This window comes from Trematosphaeria pertusa (assembly GCF_010094035.1).
Source record: "Trematosphaeria pertusa strain CBS 122368 unplaced genomic scaffold BU26scaffold_26, whole genome shotgun sequence".
Lineage (NCBI taxonomy): Eukaryota > Fungi > Ascomycota > Dothideomycetes > Pleosporales > Trematosphaeriaceae > Trematosphaeria > Trematosphaeria pertusa.
This window is the reverse complement of record NW_022987237.1, coordinates 156,904-178,726: the sequence shown is the minus strand read 5'-3', so window position 1 is coordinate 178,726 and position 21,823 is coordinate 156,904. Positions and strand designations below refer to the sequence as shown.

Genomic DNA, 21,823 nt, shown 5'->3' with positions numbered 1-21,823 from the left:
AATAGTCTAGTTTAGAGATTTACCTAGGTTATATAATCTTAGATTACGTAGCCTTATTATATAACCTAGCCTAGCGTCTTAGCGCTTAGCTCTCTATATATAGAGAGCTCTTAGAGTATTCTTCTACTTCTTATCTTTAGATAGCTAAATTTAACCTAACCTACTCTACTAGCACTCTATTCTTATAGCTTGTAAAGATAGTACTACCTATAGCTAACTTATCTAGCTAGGTGTTCTAGAACGCTTATAGTAGTAGAGACTATAAAGCTAGCTCTTATACTCTTCTAACTATATATATAAACTTATTATTATATAAATTATAGTAGGCTCTAACTATATAGAGCTTATTAACTAATAATATAGAAGCTTTAAGTAGTTATTTAAAAGTAAAGCCTTTTTAGTAGTATAGTATAGAAAGAGAGAAAGATACTAAAACTATCTTAATATTATTACTTCTAAATATATAGCAGGCTTATAATATATATTAGCTTATAATATATAACTTTATATAGCTAGATTATTAATATATATATATAGTTAGAGAAGAAAACTCTATAAAGAGTTTTTTAAACTTCTATTTCTTATTACGCTATACCTAGAAGAGCTAGCGCTATAGAAATTTTCTAGAAACCTTTATTAGATTATAAATACTATATACTATAAGTTTTATAGATTATTATAAAGATATAATAGTACTAACTAGAAGTAAACTAGATTTTTCTTAAAAGTTACCTAAATACGTATAGCTTTTTAATTACGTAATATATTTTAGTATAACTTTACTATAAGATGTAATATACTATAAAGAATATATATATATAAATTTTTATAGAAAAATATTAAGGTTTTGCTTAGTTATTTAAGAAAAACAGGTTAATTTTCGTTGATTTTCTTGCCAAGAAAAAGGTGGTCGGCTTGCTTGTGTGGTCGGTTCGCTTGTAAAGTACGTTACTTATAAATATATTATAGAATAATATTAGCTTAACTATACTAAATAATATTAAGCTAATAGGTTTAAGAAGTAGTAATAGAGGTAAGATAGAGCGATATAACTAAGAGTGCTAGGCAAGATTACTCTAGCAGACAAGAGTAAGATTTGATATAAAGCGGTTATTGTAGGAGAAGTGAAGACGAACGGGAGTAAGGAAGGTGAGGGACGTAGGCAGCGTTCTAATAAACTTCCCCCTGTAACGACAGTACGTAGAGCTTCTAGTATTCCCCGGTGCATCCGTGCGCAATCCTCTCGGGGAGTTTTTAGCTTTGAGGCTTTTGTGGAGAGCTGACTGAGGCATGGATAGTGCTTGTTTCCCGTAGAATTCTTTGGTTCGGCCCGTAACTCGGTGTTGTACTGCGGTCTTTTGCGGGCATATAGATCGTTTCATCTGCGTGTTCGATGCGGCTGAGTATTTGGTGAACCATGGATGGGCGACGCGCTGGGCTGCGGGACTACGTTTCTCCAAGACGCGAACGTCGTCTTCTCGAGCGGTCGAGCAATATATCGCGGTTCACCGCTCTTGGTGGTGGCATGAGAGGGAAGAAAGAAAGGGAGTGAAAGGGAGGTGTTGGGCAGTGCGGCGCAGTGCAGCGCAGCGCGTGTCGGTAGTACTGCAGAGCGTATAAGTTGGTGGCGGGATAGGAGGACTGTGAGCCTAGGGGCATTATTGATGGTTTGTAGGATCTTGTGGGACGAAAAGGGCCGTGAAACAGCTGTCTGACCATACTGCAGAAGAGTGAGATCCTTCAACAGAGGCAAACAGTTCACGGTTCGAACTTGAGACGTGCCGAATCCGGATCTCCTGAAGCACGGACTGCCCAGTCGGGGACTTCAACGGCGTACCAAACAATGGTCCATTGGTCGGGATTGCTGACTGTGTTGCATAGTGCGCGGCTAAATCCATGAGATATCTTTGTGCAGAACACCTCTCGATGCACCACATCCAAGAAGCGCAGGTCGCAAAAGCCAGCGCAAATCATTCCATCAACAAAATAGCGAACGCGCACGCAATGACGAGATGATGATCGATCAGGTCTCACAAACATGCACAGGGAGCAGTCTTCCAGATTGGAAGCTGCGCGAACGGGCATCGAAGAAGCGAACTTCGGTCCTGTAAGCGAATCCCGCTGTATGCACCCGGGCGGCGCACACCACACGAATCTATTCAGGGGCTTTCTCATTGGCCATTAGACGCATCCTCTGATCCTTTGCCCCTCATTTTAACAAGGCCCGCGAGCCCTTTTTCGTCTGTTCGCCATGTTGCCAAGTGGAGGCGCCCCGTTTACGTCGCCTCCTGCTCGCGTCAACCGGCCAGCAGCCCTATCAATGCTGCACTGATCCCTCCCGAGGCCGTCATCTACTGTTATTCTCAGGGCCCCCGCATCTACTCGACCGCGGCTGTGGGGTACCCGCGACAGTTTCTACTTCTGGGCTTGAGATCGTTGATCCTCCCTGGGCACGACATATATACAGCATACACGCGCCGTCTGGTGCGACTCTCGCTCACCGACATACTCAGCCTGCTTCGTCCTATGTCTATAAGATATCCATTGGGATCTTCTTCATAGCCATTGCTTCCTCTTGCGCTCACACCACGCGCTGAATCGTTCCCCGCTCTCTCATCATGGCTCCCATTGTCGACCCAGAGAAGCACGAACCGAGCTCCACAATACGCTACGACACCGAATCCAACAGCGAGGTCGAAGACGCGCACATCGACTTGAATCTGCGCCAGGCGCTCCGCCAATACTCCAAGCTCGTCGGCTACGTCCTGGGCCTCTCCACCGTCATCCTGCTCTGGGGCTACGATCTCGTCGTCGTGGGCAGCGTCACCGCGCTCGATGTCTTCCAGAGGGACTTCGGCGAGCCTGATGTGGGCGCATCCGAGCCCGACAAATGGATCATTCCCGCTATATGGCTGTCGTGCTGGCAGGCTTTTCCCTCCATCGGCCAGCTGTTCGGCGCTATATCGGCAGGCCCGATGCAGGACCGCCTTGGACGGACGCGGTGCCTGTTGATTGGATGCGTCATTACGGTTTTCAGCGTCTTGATTGAGTTCCTGGCCAACAAGGCGAATGGCGTCAATGGGAAGCGCGGCACTTTCCTCGCGGGAAAGATCATCCAGGGCTATGCGTGCGCGCTCATCAAGATGGTCACCTTGACGTATGTCTCGGAAACGGTGCCGACATGTCTGCGCGGTTGGGCAATGGCCTTGTTCCCTGCGTTCAATACCTTCGGCCAGCTTCTCGGCGCCGTTGTCGTCTTCGCCGTCAACGACGTCCCTACCGCTATGGGTTATGAGATTGCCTTCGGTGTGCAATGGGCTTTCTCCGCGATACCGTTGGTCATGAGCTTCGTCCTCCCGGAAAGCCCTGCATACTTAGTCCGGAAGAAGGACATGGAAGCCGCGCGCAAATCGCTCCAACGCCTGCTCGCGCCCAAGAACGACCCCGACGTAGCGCTCGAGCGCCTCCGCCTCTCCATCGAAGCCGAAGAAAGAATAGCCTCGGATATCGGCTACTCCCAATGCTTCAAGGGCTCCAACCGGCGCCGCACTCTGATCGTCATCTTCGCGAACCTCCTCCCCCCACTGTTCGGCCTCCCGCTGCTCACCTCCGCCTCCTATTTCCTGCAGCAAGTCGGCATGTCCTCCAAGTACAGCCTGATGCTGCTCATCGTCGGCATCGTCATCGGCATGTTCGCCAACTTCGGCTCCACCTGGACGCTTTCGCACCTCAACCGCCGCCGCCTGACCATCAACACGTGCATCGTCGCATCCCTCCTGTGGGCCGCCATGGGCATCGCCGGCTGCTTCCAGAACGACAGCATCACGCCCTGGATCTCCGGCGGCATCATGATGGCCGTCATCCTCGTCTGCGGCCTCGGCGTCTGGCCCACCTCCTACGCCATCATGAGCGAGGCCAGCGCGCTGCGCCTGCGCGCTAAGTCGCAGGCCATCGGCGGTATCTCCGCCTACGTCGCGTCTATATTTACAAACTTTGTCCTGCCGTACTTGTATAACCCCGATGCCGCGGATCTGCAGGCTAAGACGGGGTTTGTTTTCACGGGTGCGTGTGTGGTTGCGGCGGTCGCGACGTACTTTATTGTGCCGGAGATGAAGGGCAGGAGTCCGATGGAGATTGATCATTTGTTTGAGGAGCGCGTTTCTGCGCGGAAGAGCGCGGGGTGGCGCGACCGGACGGAGGAGGTTAAGGCTGCGGCTATGTAGGAGTTGGTTGGCTCGTTGGGTTTCGGTTTTGCTAGTTATGTCTATCGAGTTCAATGTCATGTTTCTCATCAATTTCGATCTAAGACTCTGCTTTGTGATAGGCTTTGATGTTGTGTGACGAGCAGGGCGTGAAGAAAAGCCTTAAGTGATGCTTAGCTAATGCATCGACTTGCGATTTTAGGGATCTGGGAATGAGGAGGGCAGGAGCGGAGAGTGGCGAGACGATTGTGAAAGTCATGACGTGCGATGCATAGCACTGCCTAGGACGCTCGGAGATTATTCCATGAAGTCAGGCGTACGAGGCTTATTTCACTTGTATTATCGGCTGCGCCCGAACTGAGACATTCCGGGGTAGTGGACCACCGTCATTGGCGATCATACGGTCCCAAAGGGGGAAGTGGCTAAGCCACAAGTCTGACGTCTCACTGTCTCACTCTTGCGCTGGCTGGGCATCGACCTTGCTCTCTCCCCTTCACTATTGAAGAACTTCCGCGTCTCGCCAGCCAACCAAACACGGAAGAAAGGAGAAAAGCATTCTTTGGAAGAAAGAATCCGCAACCGAGTTGCGATCTTGGAGCGTATCTATGTTGTTGGTTGTGCGGAACAACTGGCGTACCCAATCGATATAGAGTAGGCTTCCGCATGCCGGCGTTTGCCCTCCAGGAGTCTACTCGTAAAGAAAGATCCAATCTACTGGCCACCTCCTCGTAGTTCTGGGACACCCGGCCATCTTCTCTTAATTTTGGCATCTTTTGAGTCCGTAAGCCGAAGCTCTGCTTTGCCGCTAGTTAGCATAACCTCTATAGGTTGGTGACTCAAAATGAGAAAAAATCAATCAATCAATCGATCGATAGTGAACCAACTTTCTCTGCCCTCTCCATTACTATCTTTGCGGCCATGTTTATCTTCTTCGGAGGTCTCATGCAGACTATGATTCGAGTGTTCGGCGAATACTAGAGGCCCTACGGGTAGTGGCGGTGGTGGCGGCGGCGATGACGGTACGACCGTATGACGAACCATTTTCCTTCAGTCCTGCTTGTTGCCATGCGGGAGGTCGTCGTCGTCATCGTCGTCGTCGTCGTGACCGTGAGGTCGGCGGAGCACAACCTGGGGTACATGTAGATGATGGCTCTTAGTATACCAATCATCTTCATCTGTTGTAGCTGTCTCGGAAGAGGACGAAGGACTTAGGTAGAGCTGTGGGCAAGTAGTCAGTAACTTGTGCCATGACGGATGAACAAAGATAGGGCGCATTCGCACCATAGCATCAATACACGCATCCCGGTCCCAAAGGCGCTCGAGGGGCTTGACTACGTAGTGCCATATCTCAAGGGCCTCGCTCAATGCCCGGGTGCCGCTTAGCGAGCACGGGTTGTAGGTCCTATGAGACTCCCGGTGTGCCACGATTCGATGGTAGACTTCCTCGGTGCAGTAGCGCGGCCACTGGTGCAGGAAGCCCGGTGGAAGGTAGATGCTAAATGACCGATGTGCGATGCGCTCCGCAAGGCAGAAGTATACGACGTCTGCAAAAGCAGAACCAACATGGTCGACGACAGACTGCAGATCGAGTAGAGAGCTTTGTATTAGAGAGGGAAGTCTGCCGGGGTGGTTGTAGTCAATGCGTTTCCAACTTCCGATTTGATATCTGCAGCAGTCAGTCGAACTGCGTATTACCCTGGAGTAAGAATGTGCTCCAAATGATGGGGACTTCTTACAGAAGAAGCCCTAACTCCAGAAGCGCCTGCCGCTTGGGCGACGGTATGCCAAGTCCGGTCCCGATGCGCGTCGAGTTTCCAGGGCGTATGTGCAAGGACGGGCTGAGAAGTAATAATTCGTCAATCGGTGGATCATGCTCTGACGCTGGCCGAAAATAAAGGCAGTCCTGAGGGCGAAACACTTGAGCGTTGCCGTGGAATCCGAGCGACACATAGTTCTTCGCCAATAGGGCAGCCAAACGAACGTGAAGGTGCGCATACTCCGGCCGCCGGAACGAACTATCTAAAAGAAAATTTTCCAAAGAGGTCTCTTGCCTCCACAAGCTCTTCCGATCCTGATATATGTGATGGAAGACTGATCTTCGCAGTGGCTCATATTTAATCACAGCGAATTCTTCATCGGGAGTGGCTGCTCTTCATAAGCCAATAGCGCAATGCGGTGTACTCGAGCTACTCACTGTGTTGCGGAGAGTTACGTACACTGGAAGGCTCGCCGAGAACTTGGAGATCGCCGTCTACGTCGCCCTCCCTAGCAATGGTCGCTGAACTTGGATCTTGATAGTATTGGCCGTCAGTGGGGTTCCCTATTCTTTGTCAGTAACCTTCCCCATCTGGCATTTGATGTTTACGCACTGTTTTCGGGAGTGACGTGATCAAGATGTTGGAGAACTTCGCGCCCACGACAGCCCCCGATAGAGCTCGCTTCTCTGGACTTGCATCTCTCGGAAATACGGAATGCCTGAGAAAGGCTCATTTCTAGAGATCCCAAGCACACGAGCGGCTCATCGTTGTCCAACTCAATCTTCGCGGGCTGTAACGGACCTTGGAGTAGGGGACCTTTCTGAATGCGCTCTTTCAAAAGTCGGTCTACCCCGGACGGGTTATGGGCGGCTTTCGTACGTGAGCGGCGCAAAATCGGTGTGTCCGCAACAAGCAGAAGATTCTCGTCCGCGGTATCTCCAAGCCGACACTGCAACAAGAAGACGAGGGAGTCCTTGCGTGTGCTGACCGTTTGACATGGCTGTAGCTCTTCCTGCGTGCCATAATGATCATAGTACAGCCTGACACAAAGATTGTGGTTCGGCCATAGACTTCGCAGGTCAGCGTAGAGCCGGTAGAAAGCCTCCTGACACTGATACGTCTCGGTTGGCAGAGGTGCCATATCTTCCATCTCCATGTCTTCACTCTTTTCGGTGTAGTGGGCTAGCAATGTGCTATAAGCCATTCCCGATTGTCGTATTTCCAACGTAGAGTGCCGTTGAGGAAATATGGAGATCGTCCTGGAGTCCTTGGTGTTGCTGACATTTGAGGCCGTGGCTTGTTCAATATAACTGGTGACTAGATGCTGCAGTTCTTTGATGGCGTCTGCGATGGAGCACAGGCAGTCTCTATACTCATTTCTGTCTTCGATCACCCACTCTAGCCGCAGTCGAAGGCTCGTGCCTTCTTGCAGCGCTTCGGAGAGGTCCTTCTCTTGATGGATATTCTTGCAGACTCCCGGCTGGTCGAATATTGAGAGAAGAGACCACTTGCTCACTTCGGTCGGCACTAGTTTGATAGAGCTGACTTCCTCACTCGGTGTGTCGGCCTTCTTGAAGCTAATATTCCGGAATAGATGACGAGGTTTCCTATTGACGTTTGTTGAGTCGGTAGACGTCTTGTGATTGACCCCATCGGCTGTCTTTGCAAGAACTGTTTTGGATTGCTTTGCGTTGATAATATCTGACGGCTTTCCCTTCGATTTCACGTTTCGCGATTCTGGCTGATGTTAACCCTCGGAAACAGTCCGTGAATTGGAGAGTGTCAAACCTTGCGCTGCACGCTCATACTTCTCTGCGAGCCGCTGGCAACTTTCGATGTTTATCATGATGTGAACCAAAAGCTTCCGAACGTATTGTGACCATTCTTGAGCGTCGTTTACGTTGCTACCCTAGATCCGGTCAGCACCGATGCTAGGATACATATTGAACCCTACCAAGTAGAACACTGCTTCTTTCCGAAGCCGGACTGCTTCCCATCGAAGACGGTTTATTTGGCTCTCGAACCTTCGCTGGAACTGTCGAAAATCAGTGCCAAAGGCCTCTGTGAGTTTGTAAGCCCGATAGGCGTTATAACCAGCTTGGATGCCGGTAATCACTAGCGCGACTGCGCCGATTGGATCCACCATTGCATTCGCTTACGTCCTCGAGGGGAAAGATATATCCGGGAGGATGAATCGGGAATCGATACTGAAACCTATGATGCTGCGGGCTGATGGATGCGCTGGGCCCGACGTGCATAAATTCATCTGTGTGATGTGGTATGATCTGAAGACTCAGGCGACTAATGCCCCTGTCGATGCAGGTCTCGTGTGAGCAAAGGGAAGGGAAACAGCTAAGCTAGTGACGAGGCTGAACAGCTGAGCAGCAACTATGACTTGAACAGGCGATGAGATATTGCCATGGCGCTAAGCCTTCGGGTTATGCTGATGTTTAATTGGCTGAGGTGTGTCGACTTTTTGCTTTTGTTGAGTGGCATGGAGTGGCACCCCTGTTTTCGCGTTCACGCCACCGCAAAGAGCCTATCTTTAAGATGTTCTCGATGTGCTAGCTCATCTGCGACTATTAAATTTCGCAAGCTTGCACGATTAGATTGCGATCACTTACCGCACATTGTGGCAAGCCAAAGGCTTTTCCGGTCTCTCCCAATGGAGCAAGCGGAAGAGCGAGGGACGGCCTCGGAACCTCCACTGAAATCGAATCCTTCGACGCTACCCGCAAGAGAGTATGGCGGAAAAAGAGAAGGAATAGAGATGGTAAGTGGTAGCAACGCAAGCGAATGCTTCCATCGGGTCTCTGACTATTGGAAGGATATATATGATGCTTGTGTGGCCGCGCTGCGCAAAGCCAGCAGCGTTTGGCAAGCACATAGCTGTCTCCAACGAGCTTTGATCCGACTGGAGTCCATGGGTGGCACGCTTTCGACTCAAATCAAGCTTATTGATCTGTCCGATGACCCGGAAATTGCGCCGATGAGAGCTTTCATCCTTGGCACACTTGGTGATATTGCTGTCACTCTGAGTAAGCTTTTCATTGAGACCGAGGATATGGCGTCCTAACTTGATATGAAGAGCAATTGCTATCGGCAGGCCGGAGAGAGATGACGGGCGACAGACACCCCACGGAGGAGCGCCTAATAGAAATCCTAGCGTGCGACGAAGTATCTGTAGAAGCCCTTGATGAACCGAGTGATCCCTTCAGCTACCACGGAAACGGTGGTGTCGGTGACGCCGTTCAGCACTGTGGTCGGGATATTGAGGCACTGTTGTCGGCCTTGGAAGATACCCAATTCGTGTTTTACATGAAAGGGAGCCGGCTAGGAGAGCGATATGAACAAGATGGTATCGAGGCGACGGGCCCGGAAACACCTAAGCGTTTCGTTAGAGTCCGCAGGGAGTGGCTAGAAAATGGGGAACGAGAGGCGGAACGAAAGGTTAACAAACAAGACGATGAAAGTGTCGACTGGTTCCGTCCGGCGCACTGTGGTGTCGCCACAGCACGCCGCGACAGCAGCAGCAGCGGATCTGTCACCCTGCTTCAACAACCCAACAGCTCCGCTTTGGGAGCCAAAAGGAAATTGCAACCGTAGGAAGCGACAACGAATAAAAAACAATACCCCTCGGGCACCTAGGGCTATCTATTTTTCCGTAACTAAACGAGGTGAGATGGCGGCGAAAGGTTTGAGAGGATGCGACGTCGATCCGAATTCCATATCCACTGGCCCCCGCGACTGCCTTCCAAGGTTTCGTTTTCGAGCTTTACTATATCTGGCCTACCTGCTCTCCACGCCTCATTTTCCTTCTAGTTCCAAGGTAGTTTGAACGCATGTAAGAGGCGTTACAGTTCTTCGGGACAGGGCAATCCAATGATACCTCATACATCCACCTTGGCTCCCTCGCCATCATCCTTCTTCCTCACATCTCTCCACCCAATCCCCCAACTAAATACAAACCCCACCCCCGCAACCCCCACAATCATCAACCACACATTCCTCAGACTCTCGCTGTACGCCAGCAACACGCCACCGAGCTCGTCCTCATGCCCGGGTTGCACGAGACCGCGAACGGCACTGGCGCTCCCACCGGCTGCCAGAGCGGCGGGCCCTGAGACCGAGGGCGCGTGCTTGGCGAGCTGCGAGAAGAGCGTTTGCGTGAAGATCGTGTTGGCAATGAGCATGGAGATGGCGGAGAGGAAGTTTTGGGCGAAGATCAGGAAGGCGAGGCAGGTGGGGATTAGGGCGCGTGGGAGCGCGTGTTGGGTTGCGATGAAGGCCTATGTAGTTGCCAGTTAGCATATTCGAGGCGGCAGGCCGCTAGGAGAAAGGGGGAACGTGAGAGCAGGACAGGGAGACTCACAACCTGCATGCCAGCTCCACGGCCCGCGCCCACAACGATCAAATACCCAATCCACGACGCCGTCTTCGTCGTCGGCGAAAACGTCGAGATAAGCCCGTTACCGATCGTAGTTACGGCGCCGCTGAAAACTGCCCACGGGAGGTAATATCCCAGCTTCGACACTGCGCACACATCAGCACCCACACACACACATTGATCTCACACTCCTTGACAGGAGAGTCAGGGTCAACAACTCACTAGCAGCCCCCGACACCACCGACAGCAGCAACTGCGCCAAAATACTCGGCAGCAAATCCACCCCGCTCATCGTCGGGCCCTCGCCCCTGACAGCTTGAAAGTACATCGGCAGCCATGTGCTCGCCACCACGAGACAAACCGTCAAGCACGCCACTTGCCCTGTGCTCATCAACACAATGCGGTTCCGCAATATACTCCCCGGGATCATCGCTTTGTCTCCCGCTCGCCACTCCCACGCGCTGAAGAGTAGGAAAATTATCCCCGCGCCGACGAACAGGCCGATGATCGTGGGCGACGACCACGCGTGGCTGCCGTCGCCGCCGAATTGCACGGCGAGCAGGAACATTATCGAGGCGGGGGCGAAGAGGACGAAGCCGGGGAGGTCGAGCAGGGGGATGATGGAGCGCAGGAGGGGCAGCGTGAAGGGCAGTTTGGGGGTTAGGTCTGGGATGCCGATTAGGAAGAGGACGAGGGCGGAGATGGCGCCGATGGGGAGGTTGAGGTAGAAACCTGGCAGAGGAGAAGGTTAGTTTGTTGCTTGCAAGGTATATAAGGGGAAGAGATGGGAGGGGACATACACCATCGCCATGTCGTGTACTCCGTCAACGCGCCTCCGACGAGCGGACCGGAGAGGATGCCTAATTGTCCGACTGCCATCTCTAATCAGCACACTGTACTCCTCGCCCATGGCAAGCTCAGACTATACTCACTTCCCAACAAAAGCCCCGTATACACTACACGCATCCAGTTAGCCTCCCTTTCTTTCTCTTCCCCATCACACCGCATCGCAACAACACTACTCACAAGGCCTCTTCTCCAACGGCGCCGCCCCACTCAATATCGTCAACGCGCCATTAACCAGCCCCGCCGCCCCCAGCCCCGCGATCGCCCGCCCCGCAATCAGCATCTGCGAGCTGCGCGCCACGCCGCATACCAGGCTGCCCAGCTCGAAGACGAACAGGTGCACCAGGAAGACGGGCTTGGCGCGGAAGTGCGTGTAGAACTTTCCGGTGAGGGGTTGGAAGGATGCACTGCGCGTGGGTTAGCGATGATGGATGGGAGGGAGGGGGAAGGGGAAGGAAAGGGGGAAACGTGCTTTGCGAGCTGGTAGGCTCCCGTGTACCAGCCTACGTCGGAGAGCGAGTGGAAGTGCGATGTTATTTGCGGGATGGCCTGGTTTTTTTGTTAGTGAGATGGTTTGTTAGTGGTCATGGGGAGGGGGGTTTTTGACGTACGGTGCTGAGGATGGATTGGTCGAGCATGAGGAGGAAGACGGTTAGGGTCAGGCTTGCGAGGACGAGTGCTAGTGCGGCGCCGGGGATGTATTCTGTTTTTTCTGGCGAGGGGACGTCGTCGGACGGCGGTGGTGGTAGTGGATCTCGAGGAAAGGTAGGGTTCAGTTTTTCCTCTGGTGCGGTGGTGATCGAGGGTGTGGCATTGGGGGACATCGTGAACGAATGGTGCAGGTGCGTGGTGATCTGTGTCGTCTGGTAATGAGGAACAAAACCAATCCGTCTACCAACAATAAAAAGTAGAGAATAGAAAATAGAAAGAAAGGACGAAGTATATAACAAGAAAGCAAACACTGCTGCCTTGCAGGAAGGATGTATCCGTCGCAGAGTCAACGCGAAGTAAACAAGCGAACGGATTTCGCGGTCACGAATCCCGATCCGTATTACCATCAGAAAGCGGGACGAGCATTTGAGAAACCCACTTACGTTTTTGGCCATGATGTCCAGTAGTGTACACGGATATTTTCTGAGGAAAGGGGGAGTATCGGCGTTGGCGCGAATTCCTATCCCGAACTCCCCGGGTCCGGTCCTACCGTCGTGTCGGCATCCCGCCCGACATGGACGAATGTCGCGCCCCTCTGCCCGGCCCCTAAACACTCGTCCGCCTCAACTCCACTGGCCAAAAACATCCGAGAACAGCACATCAGTGCCAAAATCCATCCACGCAGCCTCCACTCCTTCATATCCTCCTGCCACCGCCGCAGACTCTCTAGCCAGGGGCGCTGCAGCTGTTGCGCGGTCCAACGCCTCCTTCCACGCGACCGCCGTCGCTCTGATGGGCTCGCTCTCCCTCCCGAAGACGCTCTCTTCTCCGGACTCTTTGTCTGTTTCTGCGGCGGCCTGCACGCTTTTGTGCCAGGTTTGCTCGATGTAGGAGATCACGTCTGCGGTGGAGCGGACGAGGTGCCGGTCCCAGCCGGGGCAGTCGAGGAGGGAGAGTTTGTAGAGGGCTGTGAAGAGCGGCATGCGTTAGCAGGGCGAGTGGATCAAGGTAGTTAATGTATAACGTGTCGCAAGTCAACACTAGCTGAAGGCATTTAGGAGGTCCTTTATGCAGTCGCGAAGGAGGGAAGCTTATGCAAGGGGTATATACGACGATATACGTACCTTGAGAGCTGTGGGAGAAGGAGAGCGAGCTGGGCAAGGTGAAGTGAACAAGGGGAAGCGAGATGAAGTTATCCAACGTGGCCTTCGTGGCGTAGAGACAGGCGGTCAAATACTCGATCCGCTTGAAGTCCAGGCCTTGAGCGGGCGAGGGCGAAGGCGGCTGGAATACAGCGGGTTCGTGGATGAGGGCTTCCGTGCTGTAAAGATAGGCGAGAACGGTCTCTATAGGCCAAATGTGAGCATAGCATAGTGATTACCCCGAAGAGTGGGTTGTACTGACTATTATCTAGCTGTTCTGCTGTCAATGTGGCTTTGACGTCGTCGAATAGCGTGCGCAAAGCGTTAATATGGAGGATTGCATGCACAGCGTAATCGGGATCCTCATGCAGCCGTTGGATTATTCGTGCCCCTTCGACTGCAACCTTCGAGATGCACGCCATGGCGACAAGGATGCTATCCCCAGGCACGCCGTGCGTCAAGGAAAGCCGTTGGCATGACTCTGCGATTTGAGGCGACCACCTCATAGGTTCGTATCTGAGTGCCACGGACACCCTGTGAAAGTCAACGTCAGTAGACGATACCATGAATGGCAAGCCTTACATAGCGGATAAAGCGAAGCAGGCTACGAGAGCTCGCCGCTCTTCGTCAGTTCGCGTCTCGCTAACCTCCCGCAGATAAGGTAACGGCGGATCCCCAGGGCACAACTGGACTCCAGGCGACGGCCTATCCAGCTTTAGGTCTGCAACGAGAGACCTCGCAACGCTCGCAAACATGCCTAGCGTAGGCTTCGCGCGAGTGAAGTAAAAGAACCTTGCATTCGTAAGCAGTTGTCGAGACATTAATCCTGCCTAGAGGCGCCTCACCAGGACATGCAAACAAGCAAGGCGAGAAGAAGCTCCAGGTTCCGCTCACCATTAGCTACCGCCCGGAGGGCTATCTCCTCTCGCACTTCTAGACCGAGTTTCTTTTGGCAAGCGCGGGAACCCGTGGACGCGACGCGGATGGCCTTATAGAGAAGCGGACGCTCTCGTTGGAGCTGCTCGGCGGTGGTTCCTGGTGGGATATGCACACAAGGGAAGAATCCGAGGTAACGAGTGCGGAAGATAAGTAGGTCTTGCTCCGCCTGGGATTTGGCTTCGTCTGGGAGCGGCGAACCGTGAGAAGCGGATCCGGAGGTCACCGGCGTGGGCGGAGCGCGGGCTTCGCTCGTCGTGCTGAAGGTCTTCTGGCTCCTGCTTCCCAGGTCCGAAGTGGGCTGCTGCGATGTCTGGTACTGGGGCTGCGCAGCCTGCGTACCCGCTGCCTGTGGTGCATTCTGGGCCTGCAACAACGTGACCAGATTCTCTAACTTCTCCTCCAACTGGGATTTCCGACTTGACGCTGCCGACCTCTTTGCGACTCGCTTGCGTACAAAGGTGGCAGGTTGGCAGTCTTTGGACAGCCGGTGGCACCTTGCGGAAGAACTGTTAGCCATAGCTAAAATTAGATTACCGACTGCGGGTCTCTTCTATATTTGACGGAGCTGCTCTGGTGGATCGATGAAGAGGTGTATACGCATTCGCTAGCCAGGAGGCCTTCAACTCACTAACTTCAATCGAGCCGTTCCAGCGTCGACTGTCAAATAATGCTGTTGGCGACGACTTACCTTTCGCAACTCCCTCCGCGGGGTATGCACCGAGACTTCGCCTTGACGCAGTTTGCACAGGCGTGACCATAAGCAGCCGAAACCTTAGTCCCGGGTTCCACAGCGGGATCCATGGTCACGTTGCTGAGGCAGTTCGGGTCCGCGAGATGGACGAGCTCAAATCCGGCGACATGCGAAGTAGCCTCCGGAAATGGCAAGCAAAAGTGCTCCAATTGCTGCTGAAGCGCGCGGTAATATGATTCGTCGACGGAGCGATGGAATTGAGATGGGACACTGACGCTGTCGGTGTTGGGTTGGGGCGGCGGAGGCGGAATTCGTCTGTTTTTTGAACCCCGCCGCGATCGGTCACGTGATGGGATCGGACTCAGTCTCAACGCCGAAACCCTAGGGCGACAGGGGCCATCTCTTAAAGCTCTAAGGTCAGGTCGCCCGGGGAGAGCGAATCGAGATTCATCGCCCTGAAGGGCTTCGGAGCTATATGAGCTGCCACGCTACTGAGAAAGTCGATTCGACTTTTTTAGCCCTGTGGAGGATGTTAGCAGTCAGATCTCATAGTACCAACTCGTCCCATTTCATAATAACTTCATATTGCGATCTCCTATCATCCTAACGCATCCACTCCCTCTTTGATTTCGTTCTGCCGACGGCGACCGTCCCACTCTCCGGTACTTTTCCCGTGACATAATCCACGATAAGCTGATCGCTATAGTCCGTCTTCGATAATTCCTGCACCCGCGTTAATCCTTCCTGGCTACTACTACTCTTTAAAGAAGAATTGGGTCTGCCCATCTCGAAATCTAAGCCGCCGTCCTCGGGTAACTGCTGATGGCTGGTGACTCGGACTTCTCGTGTGACGAAGATCTGGGCGAGCGACGCGACAATGACGGGCCAGAAAATTGGCATGGAGGCGCACATGATGGCGAAGTCGACTTCAAGGCAGGATATTATCAACGTCGGAGGATTCCACCATGTGAAGTCCACGCTGGAGAAGGTGTCCTTGTTCTGTCTCAGTGCGGTCCAGAGGCGGAGGATGGACATGAGCACGACGCTGCACGTTCTGTCAGCCATCTCTCTGTCTCGATGCTGCCGCGGGGTTACGAGCGATACTTACATCAAACCTACCGTAAACAGGCCTATGAGCGCTAGGAGTTGCTTCCTCTGAAGGCCTGGCTTGAGATAGACAGCCATTGGGATGAAGAATATTGCGGTGTCGAAGAACATATTTGTAGCAGCGAAGGAAGTGAAGGCCGCCATAGCACCGCTCTTCGAGCCAAAACCGGTCCCGTAGCACTTCGGTGGAGGGGTCTGCAATCGATCCCAGAACTCGGACACGGGAAGCGTGGTATCCAACCCATAAAGAAAAACGCAGCACCCCAGAGGCTTACAAGGACAAGCATGACGATGCAGGTCTTGCGAAGCAGTCCCGCTCCAAAGAGCCGCAGATACTGGCAAAGTAGAGAGACTTTGATCAGCGCCGTGCAGGTGAAATAGGAAGCATTCTGAACGTATAGAAACTTCATCGTGCTAGTGATATCCTTAGGGTCGATGTAGAGGAGATGCCTCCCGAGTCCGTACTGGATAGCTGGACACTAGGTCAGTATGCGAGCAGTACAACCCGATGTTGAGTTGGCGCACCGCCAGGGAAGCTCGCCATGGCGGCGAGGTTGAAAACCGCAGCCACGAAGACAATGTAATCGTCCCATCTGGGTTCGCGCACCACTCTGAAGCGTGTATGAAGTCGAAAGACAACGGCTGCCCAGCTCAATACCTGATTACAAGTTAGCGTCCGCTGCGGAGTGATTGCACCCTGAAGGTTTTTAGGACTGTGTATAAGGATCTCTTGAAGATCTGCCCGCTGTGCAATGAATTTCGTCGAAGAGGTACTTACGTGAAATGGTATCGCCGCTCCGTACATAGTCGCTGGTTTATTCGACGCTGGAACAGGGCCATTCGGATCAGGTGGATTCTGCATCATCTCCGCGAGGATATCCCCAAAGGAAGCCATCTCGCCCGCGACCGCACCGCAGCTACCTCCCAAGCCCTGAGTATCGTATTCGTCCTGAAGTTGATTGACTGAGTCGCTTCACCCTCCTTCAGTTCGTCAAGGCGCCTTTGTCCGGGACCGTGGAAAGGGCGCATCCTCAGGCTGGGCACACGGCTTGCCCCTTCTTTTCAAAAACTCTGAAACCACAAGCTGACCTTCAACACTTATTACTCGTGGGCCATGCATGTGCAAGGTTCCGCATCTTCTCCCCAGGCACAAGAAACGCTAGTAGCACATCGGCGAACGATAGCCCGCTCTAACAGCGCGCTTTGCCGGATGGAGATAACTCGCCAACCCACACCAATGCGCTTTTGAAGATAATCCCGTGTGGGCGTACGGCTTTCAAGTGTTGATACATATTTTCGGGATGAGGATCCGGGCCGATTGCTTATCGAGACTTTCGCTAGTCTATTTTGTGCCGCCAGCCTCATGGAGAGGGGTGTTCCTCATAATGCCATATGGCAAAGCCCAAGAGCTTTGCGAAGGGCCAAATGGTCAATATTCTGGTTCGAAGGACGTCGAAACACGGTGAAGGAGGAATAGGTTTTGCCGAACGGCCATATGGTCCCATGTTGTTGAGCTTTCTGTGGTACAGCTTTGCTGGACCCTGATGAACCTGGACTGACCCCGCGGCTGCTGGGCTACAAGTAAAATGATATTTAGACAAGCTAGTGCAGGTTAGCATGCTGAACATAAAGCAGATGTGCGGAGAAAAGGGGTTTTCGATGCTGGGGCTGAGATCTAGGCTTGGGGCGCACAATTACATAAGCCATATCGGCCCGACCCAGTAAGCTTACCCCCGAGGGACGGACCGAGGAACCAACATCGACTTCGAAAGCTTATGAAATCATTGTGCGATCCTACCCCATGTGAGAGGCCGGTAGACGAGTGCTCATTCTTCCTCCAACCGCATACAACCATCTCGAATGAAGCTCACTCCAGCTTCCTCGGATCCATGACCCCGGCCCGCGATCAGATCGATTATTCAGAACATGAATGGAGAGCAGCTGCCTCAGTGAAGCTTGAGAGTGACGGCAAGTTCATGGCATCTTATGAGGCCGTTGCCAGAGGTCGACACTTATGACCGGGCTTCGGCGTAGGTTCGTCCTTGGCCTCGTGTGTAATGGTCAAATTCATGGACCTCGGGAGCTCTAGGAGGAAGAGAGAGGACCACTATCACACATGATCTCGGACCCTTGGTGCGTTTGCAGTCGGGCATCAAATACAGTGGTGAATTGATGATGAATGGGAAGCTCTCCATGCTAGGGACATGCCTCCGAGGATATATGATCGCAAAATACACGCGCCGGTGCCGTCCAAACAAAAGTTCAAAATCGACCTTGATGCTGGCCCTACTCCCTCAGTGTCCCATGAGCAGGCTTTCTGAATTCTTGACAAAGCCTCAACGGGTCCAACCGCTGGCCGTCAGACCCTCTCCGACAGTATCCAAGCATCTATCCGCTGAAGACCCAGACCCACGAAAAGATGGCGCATATCGCGGCGACAATCACAACCACCTCCGGACCAGCCTTAATCCCAACCGGCAATCCCGCCGTTGTAAACTGTGCGACAATACCCTGTGTAAGGTTCTTCTCGGCCTCGGTGAGCGCAACCTGGGTGAGGTTGCCGCATTGGTTGTTGAGGGCTGTGTTCGCGGTAAGAGCGGGCAGCTTCGCGATAGCGGCGGAGAACATTCGGGCGTTGTAGATGGTGCCAACGTTCGACTTTGCGAGGAAAACGGAGCGGTAGGAGCTATTTGCGCCAACGACGGACATGTTCGCCGTCATGCCGTAGTCGAGGCATGGGTCGGCGCCGGTGGTGGTGGTTGTTGTCTGGCGGACCTCGAGTTGGGCGGCCGGCTTCTCGGTGGCCGCGACGGCGAGGTGGCAGGCCGAGAGGAGGACGACAAGCTTCGCGAAGAACTGCATCTTGACTATCGAACCGTGTACTAGGATATGCGAATGGGTTGCACGAGTGTAAGGATTAAGTAGAGAGAGTGAACCAGCACCAAGACGAAGAGAATGAGCGAGGCAAGGAAGAGAGTGACGCCTAAGGAAATAGAGGTTGAGAAAGCGAAGAGCGGGCGCCTACAGAAATCAGGCCACTCGCCAGGAATTATAAGGCTTGTACCTGGCGAATGGCTGAGGTTGTGACGGTGCTGAGACGTGCAGTGCACGATGCTTGGGAGTCGGACGTGGAACGTCTCATGCGTCTTGAATGGGCGGCTAAGCGCTCGCGCTACTTTGGGCCGAACGCCAACCTCGTACTTTCCCTTCGCTTTTCCATCAACAGCATCTTCACCGAGTTGATCTTCACAGCACATTCAGGCCGACGTTATCGCGATTCTCATCCATAATACCCATCGTCGCGTCGTTGTCGTCAACGCACAGGTGGTGGTGATGGTTCACGACTCGAACACGGGAGGGGACGTTCCGCTCCTTCATGGTTTCAGCCTCAGCACAAGTGAACCCCGGGCGGGAAATCTTCACGTGACCTCACCGGATCGCAACCCGGAGGCGGTTATATCAATGCTTCATCTTAGGGGCGAGACGAGCTGCGCTGATGATGGCGCGATACAAAGGGACCTGCGACCTTTAACTGTACCGAATCGTGTCAGGCAAATTTGCGACCCGTGGACACCACACACCAATCTCGGATCTCTATCAGCGGACATCACGGCATCGAGTCCTTCTATCACCCCTTAGATACCTAACTCCGATTCTCTGGCAAAGGGCACATCCATCGTTGGGCTGTGTTGAAGTGCTCTCCGGTCACGTGCAAGTGCATCACTTTGACAACTCGGCGAGCGGCACCGAATCCTCTCTCTCGGGAGCTACGATGACCTCGTAGGAGTGGAATGAAAACAAGAACTTCCGCGAATCATCATCCTACGACTCGTCCCTACCACTCGCGGGGGGTATAGTACTTGATCTTCTGAGCCTTTACAGGGTCACCGTCATGAAGATTAACCTTGCAGCGATCCCAGATCGCACCGATAGGCTCCCGGTCAGTCATGGCCTCCGTTTGTACCACCTCGATAATCTGCCGGCGAAGCGCGCGCGGCAATTCAAGGCAATCGTCGAAGAATGATGGGCCGGCCAGAGCAGCGAGCTAATGGATCATGAAGAGCGTGATCTTGCTATCGAGGTATTCCTCTCCGAATGCCTCATGGATTACTTCAAACGGCAGCACCTCCGGAGTAATGTGTATCTCATTCTTGAGCTTGATATACTCTTGCACGCAGGCTTCAAGCAGCTGGTTCTGGACCTTGTAGAGTTTCATCTGGCCCGCAAGAATCCACAACCGCACGATTCGCGTGTTCGTGTAGTGGTCCACGTAGAACACCATATCGAACATGTCATCACCTTCCAGATGGGCGATCATGGCCTTCATGGCACTAGCTGGTACGCCAGAGATTATGGCACTGTCGGGTAGCATCCCAAGAAATTCGGAGTTGGCGCGGGCCTTGCGAGATAGAGGGCAGTTGAGTGGGGAGCGTTCTTGAGAGTGATGGTAACCGGGGGATCGGTGGAAGGACGGCGGTCTTCGAACATGCCAGACCGACGCGAGGCGGCAGACCAAAAGGAAGTTGAAGATCGGAAAGAGGCAGACATTGTGCTTGGATGGACGGTGTGCGCTTTGTCGGTCTGCCTGAGGTATGCTTTGGGGATGTAAGGAGGTTGTTGTTGTGGGTGTTGCTTGGGTGGTGTTTGGGTGTTGTGATGAGAATCCTCGACAGGGCTGGACCAGGAAGAATAATCTACCCCTCAGGTCTCGACGACGTTAGCTAACAGTGACAGATGATGCTGCACGTACAACGCCGTAGGGGTGATATCCAGTCATTATAGCGCTGTTGTACCTGGAGAATTTGACGCGCATTGTTCAAAAACGTCGGCTTTCGTTGGTAGCGGCACCTCTGGACGTCAAAGCCTCCATCCTACTTCCCTTGAGCGGGGGAGCGCCAACTTCGGCAACTCTCTCGAGTACGCTCACACAACGGATGGTATTGAAACATGTCGCGTCCGGAGATGTTCGCACCTACCACTCCACGTGGCGCTGCAAGCGAGTATGGCGTGGGGACGAAGATGGTATTCGAGGTGCCTGTTCAAGGCATCTTCGGCCAACCTCAACTCCTGAATGACTTGTCCCATCCTTTCCGCGATGGCCGAGTCTCGTCAGATCAGCGTCCCCTTAGCGAACTCACTCTGTACCCCATTGCATGATTCTAGGCCATCTAGGCGGAATGCGCTACGCAAGCCGCGATCCCGCGTGAACTCCCGGCAAACCTCTCCGGGACCGAACAATGCTGACCGGTTGGCTTCGGTGCAGCAGGATCAGCAGCAGCCCACGCAGCACGATCTGCCTGGGCTCGAATGTCCCACTGAGAAGACGCACGATGGGAATGAGTCCATGTATATGGATAATGCTTCTCTCTTCCCACCTACTATTGATACAGAGAACATCGAACTTCTCGCATGTCATCTGTTGACGACGACAAGTATTCGTCCACAATTGGCGGATTACGAAACGCCGTTCCGGCTGCCGAAGCCCGTCTGAAGAAGACCAAGAAGGCTTCTTATCAGTCTAAGTGCGAGCGCTTCAAGCGTCACTGGAAAGCACTCAAGGATTGCCTGTCCTTCCGACGCCGCCGTAGGTATGACGGTGCGAAGTTCGGAAGCACCGGTTAGGTAACCTCCGGCTACGACTCCCCTACCGCTGAGCTCTCCGTGTAGGGGCGAATAATGCCGCCTGCGAGGCGCAAATTCACCATACACGAGGCTGAAACACTCTTTCAAGTTTCGCAAAATAAGCTTCAATCCGAGCCTGGGGTAAAGTCACATTACCTGAGCAGTAGGTGAATGTTGAGGGCGAAGAGTCTACAAGTACTTCACAACCATCGCCTTCAATTCTGCAAACGAGCTACGAAAGTTATGTCTCTCTTTCTCATTCTCTTCAAAGCTTTGCGCAGCATCACGAAGTTGTCGATGGTAAGCGTATTTCAAGTTTGAATTCACGACCGAATGGTCCTTCTGATCTCCTACTGTTGAAGGTTAGAATGCGCTTGAAGTGACATTTCTCATATTCACGTCAACCGCGCACGAGGTATAAGAGCAAGAGCCCCTTCTCCATGCACAAATGTAACCTTCATCCTCTCCTTAAAGATACT

At 52.9% G+C, this 21,823-nt stretch overlaps 9 protein-coding genes across 9 annotated transcripts; 3 read left to right on the top strand and 6 right to left on the bottom strand.

Annotated features, from left to right (window-relative positions):
* The first annotated feature begins 2,278 nt into the window (after positions 1–2,278).
* On the top strand, positions 2,279–4,501 carry BU26DRAFT_185112 (MFS general substrate transporter). The gene has a single exon (XM_033820445.1). It carries the CDS (start codon positions 2,619–2,621, stop codon positions 4,221–4,223), a length of 1,605 nt encoding a protein of 534 aa, XP_033675972.1. The 5' UTR covers positions 2,279–2,618; the 3' UTR covers positions 4,224–4,501.
* A 1,741-nt stretch (positions 4,502–6,242) lies between these two features.
* BU26DRAFT_185077 (uncharacterized protein) lies at positions 6,243–8,241 on the bottom strand. Its single transcript, XM_033820443.1, has 4 exons — positions 7,914–8,241; positions 7,748–7,868; positions 6,572–7,696; positions 6,243–6,522 (listed from the first exon to the last, which is right to left on the bottom strand). The coding sequence occupies exons 1-4, from the start codon at positions 8,103–8,105 to the stop codon at positions 6,389–6,391; spliced, it is 1,572 nt and encodes a 523-aa protein (XP_033675971.1). The 5' UTR covers positions 8,106–8,241; the 3' UTR covers positions 6,243–6,388.
* Positions 8,242–8,624: 383 nt separating this feature from the next.
* BU26DRAFT_572203 (uncharacterized protein) lies at positions 8,625–9,565 on the top strand (the record flags this gene model as incomplete). The annotated part of the gene is made up of 3 exons (XM_033834223.1): positions 8,625–8,732; positions 8,787–8,997; positions 9,048–9,565. 3 exons carry the CDS (start codon positions 8,625–8,627, stop codon positions 9,563–9,565), a joined length of 837 nt encoding a protein of 278 aa, XP_033675970.1.
* Positions 9,566–9,849: 284 nt separating this feature from the next.
* BU26DRAFT_572202 (efflux pump protein) lies at positions 9,850–12,016 on the bottom strand (the record flags this gene model as incomplete). The annotated part of the gene is made up of 8 exons (XM_033834222.1): positions 9,850–10,248; positions 10,332–10,492; positions 10,569–11,078; positions 11,147–11,218; positions 11,279–11,302; positions 11,373–11,599; positions 11,692–11,741; positions 11,804–12,016. The coding sequence occupies 8 exons, from the start codon at positions 12,014–12,016 to the stop codon at positions 9,850–9,852; spliced, it is 1,656 nt and encodes a 551-aa protein (XP_033675969.1).
* Positions 12,017–12,132: 116 nt separating this feature from the next.
* On the bottom strand, positions 12,133–15,208 carry BU26DRAFT_185220 (uncharacterized protein). The gene is made up of 6 exons (XM_033820446.1): positions 14,613–15,208; positions 13,831–14,430; positions 13,568–13,777; positions 13,248–13,519; positions 12,968–13,189; positions 12,133–12,810 (listed from the first exon to the last, which is right to left on the bottom strand). The coding sequence occupies exons 1-6, from the start codon at positions 14,723–14,725 to the stop codon at positions 12,467–12,469; spliced, it is 1,761 nt and encodes a 586-aa protein (XP_033675968.1). The 5' UTR covers positions 14,726–15,208; the 3' UTR covers positions 12,133–12,466.
* A 10-nt stretch (positions 15,209–15,218) lies between these two features.
* BU26DRAFT_535526 (uncharacterized protein) lies at positions 15,219–16,617 on the bottom strand (the record flags this gene model as incomplete). The annotated part of the gene is made up of 5 exons (XM_033831290.1): positions 15,219–15,660; positions 15,724–15,935; positions 15,998–16,194; positions 16,248–16,380; positions 16,501–16,617. The coding sequence occupies 5 exons, from the start codon at positions 16,615–16,617 to the stop codon at positions 15,219–15,221; spliced, it is 1,101 nt and encodes a 366-aa protein (XP_033675967.1).
* A 1,118-nt stretch (positions 16,618–17,735) lies between these two features.
* On the bottom strand, positions 17,736–18,764 carry BU26DRAFT_185090 (uncharacterized protein). The gene is made up of 2 exons (XM_033820444.1): positions 18,748–18,764; positions 17,736–18,622 (listed from the first exon to the last, which is right to left on the bottom strand). Exon 2 carries the CDS (start codon positions 18,582–18,584, stop codon positions 18,111–18,113), a length of 474 nt encoding a protein of 157 aa, XP_033675966.1. The 5' UTR covers positions 18,585–18,622; positions 18,748–18,764; the 3' UTR covers positions 17,736–18,110.
* Positions 18,765–19,564: 800 nt separating this feature from the next.
* On the bottom strand, positions 19,565–20,187 carry BU26DRAFT_184868 (uncharacterized protein). The gene has a single exon (XM_033820442.1). The coding sequence runs from the start codon at positions 20,092–20,094 to the stop codon at positions 19,768–19,770; it is 327 nt and encodes a 108-aa protein (XP_033675965.1). The 5' UTR covers positions 20,095–20,187; the 3' UTR covers positions 19,565–19,767.
* A 925-nt stretch (positions 20,188–21,112) lies between these two features.
* BU26DRAFT_556426 (uncharacterized protein) lies at positions 21,113–21,794 on the top strand. The gene is made up of 2 exons (XM_033832382.1): positions 21,113–21,644; positions 21,707–21,794. The coding sequence occupies exon 1, from the start codon at positions 21,132–21,134 to the stop codon at positions 21,342–21,344; it is 213 nt and encodes a 70-aa protein (XP_033675964.1). The 5' UTR covers positions 21,113–21,131; the 3' UTR covers positions 21,345–21,644; positions 21,707–21,794.
* The last annotated feature ends 29 nt before the right edge of the window (positions 21,795–21,823 follow it).

Bases quoted from the DNA above. Each gene is read 5' to 3' on its own strand.
- BU26DRAFT_185090 (XM_033820444.1), bottom strand. From the start codon at position 18,584: ATGCAGTTCTTCGCGAAGCTTGTCGTCCTCCTCTCGGCCTGCCACCTC.
- BU26DRAFT_556426 (XM_033832382.1), top strand. From the start codon at position 21,132: ATGTCATCTGTTGACGACGACAAGTATTCGTCCACAATTGGCGGATTA.
- BU26DRAFT_185220 (XM_033820446.1), bottom strand. From the start codon at position 14,725: ATGGATCCCGCTGTGGAACCCGGGACTAAGGTTTCGGCTGCTTATGGT. The intron at 14,431-14,612 runs GTAAGTCGTCGC...TATGGCTAACAG, and splicing joins CGCGGAGGGAGTTGCGAAAG to TTCTTCCGCAAGGTGCCACC. The intron at 13,190-13,247 runs GTCAGTACAACC...TTTGGCCTATAG, and splicing joins AGCAGAACAGCTAGATAATA to AGACCGTTCTCGCCTATCTT.
- BU26DRAFT_185077 (XM_033820443.1), bottom strand. From the start codon at position 8,105: ATGGTGGATCCAATCGGCGCAGTCGCGCTAGTGATTACCGGCATCCAA. The intron at 7,869-7,913 runs GTAGGGTTCAAT...GACCGGATCTAG, and splicing joins AAGAAGCAGTGTTCTACTTG to GGTAGCAACGTAAACGACGC. The intron at 7,697-7,747 runs GTTTGACACTCT...AACATCAGCCAG, and splicing joins GTATGAGCGTGCAGCGCAAG to AATCGCGAAACGTGAAATCG.
- BU26DRAFT_184868 (XM_033820442.1), bottom strand. From the start codon at position 20,094: ATGCTACCCGACAGTGCCATAATCTCTGGCGTACCAGCTAGTGCCATG.
- BU26DRAFT_185112 (XM_033820445.1), top strand. From the start codon at position 2,619: ATGGCTCCCATTGTCGACCCAGAGAAGCACGAACCGAGCTCCACAATA.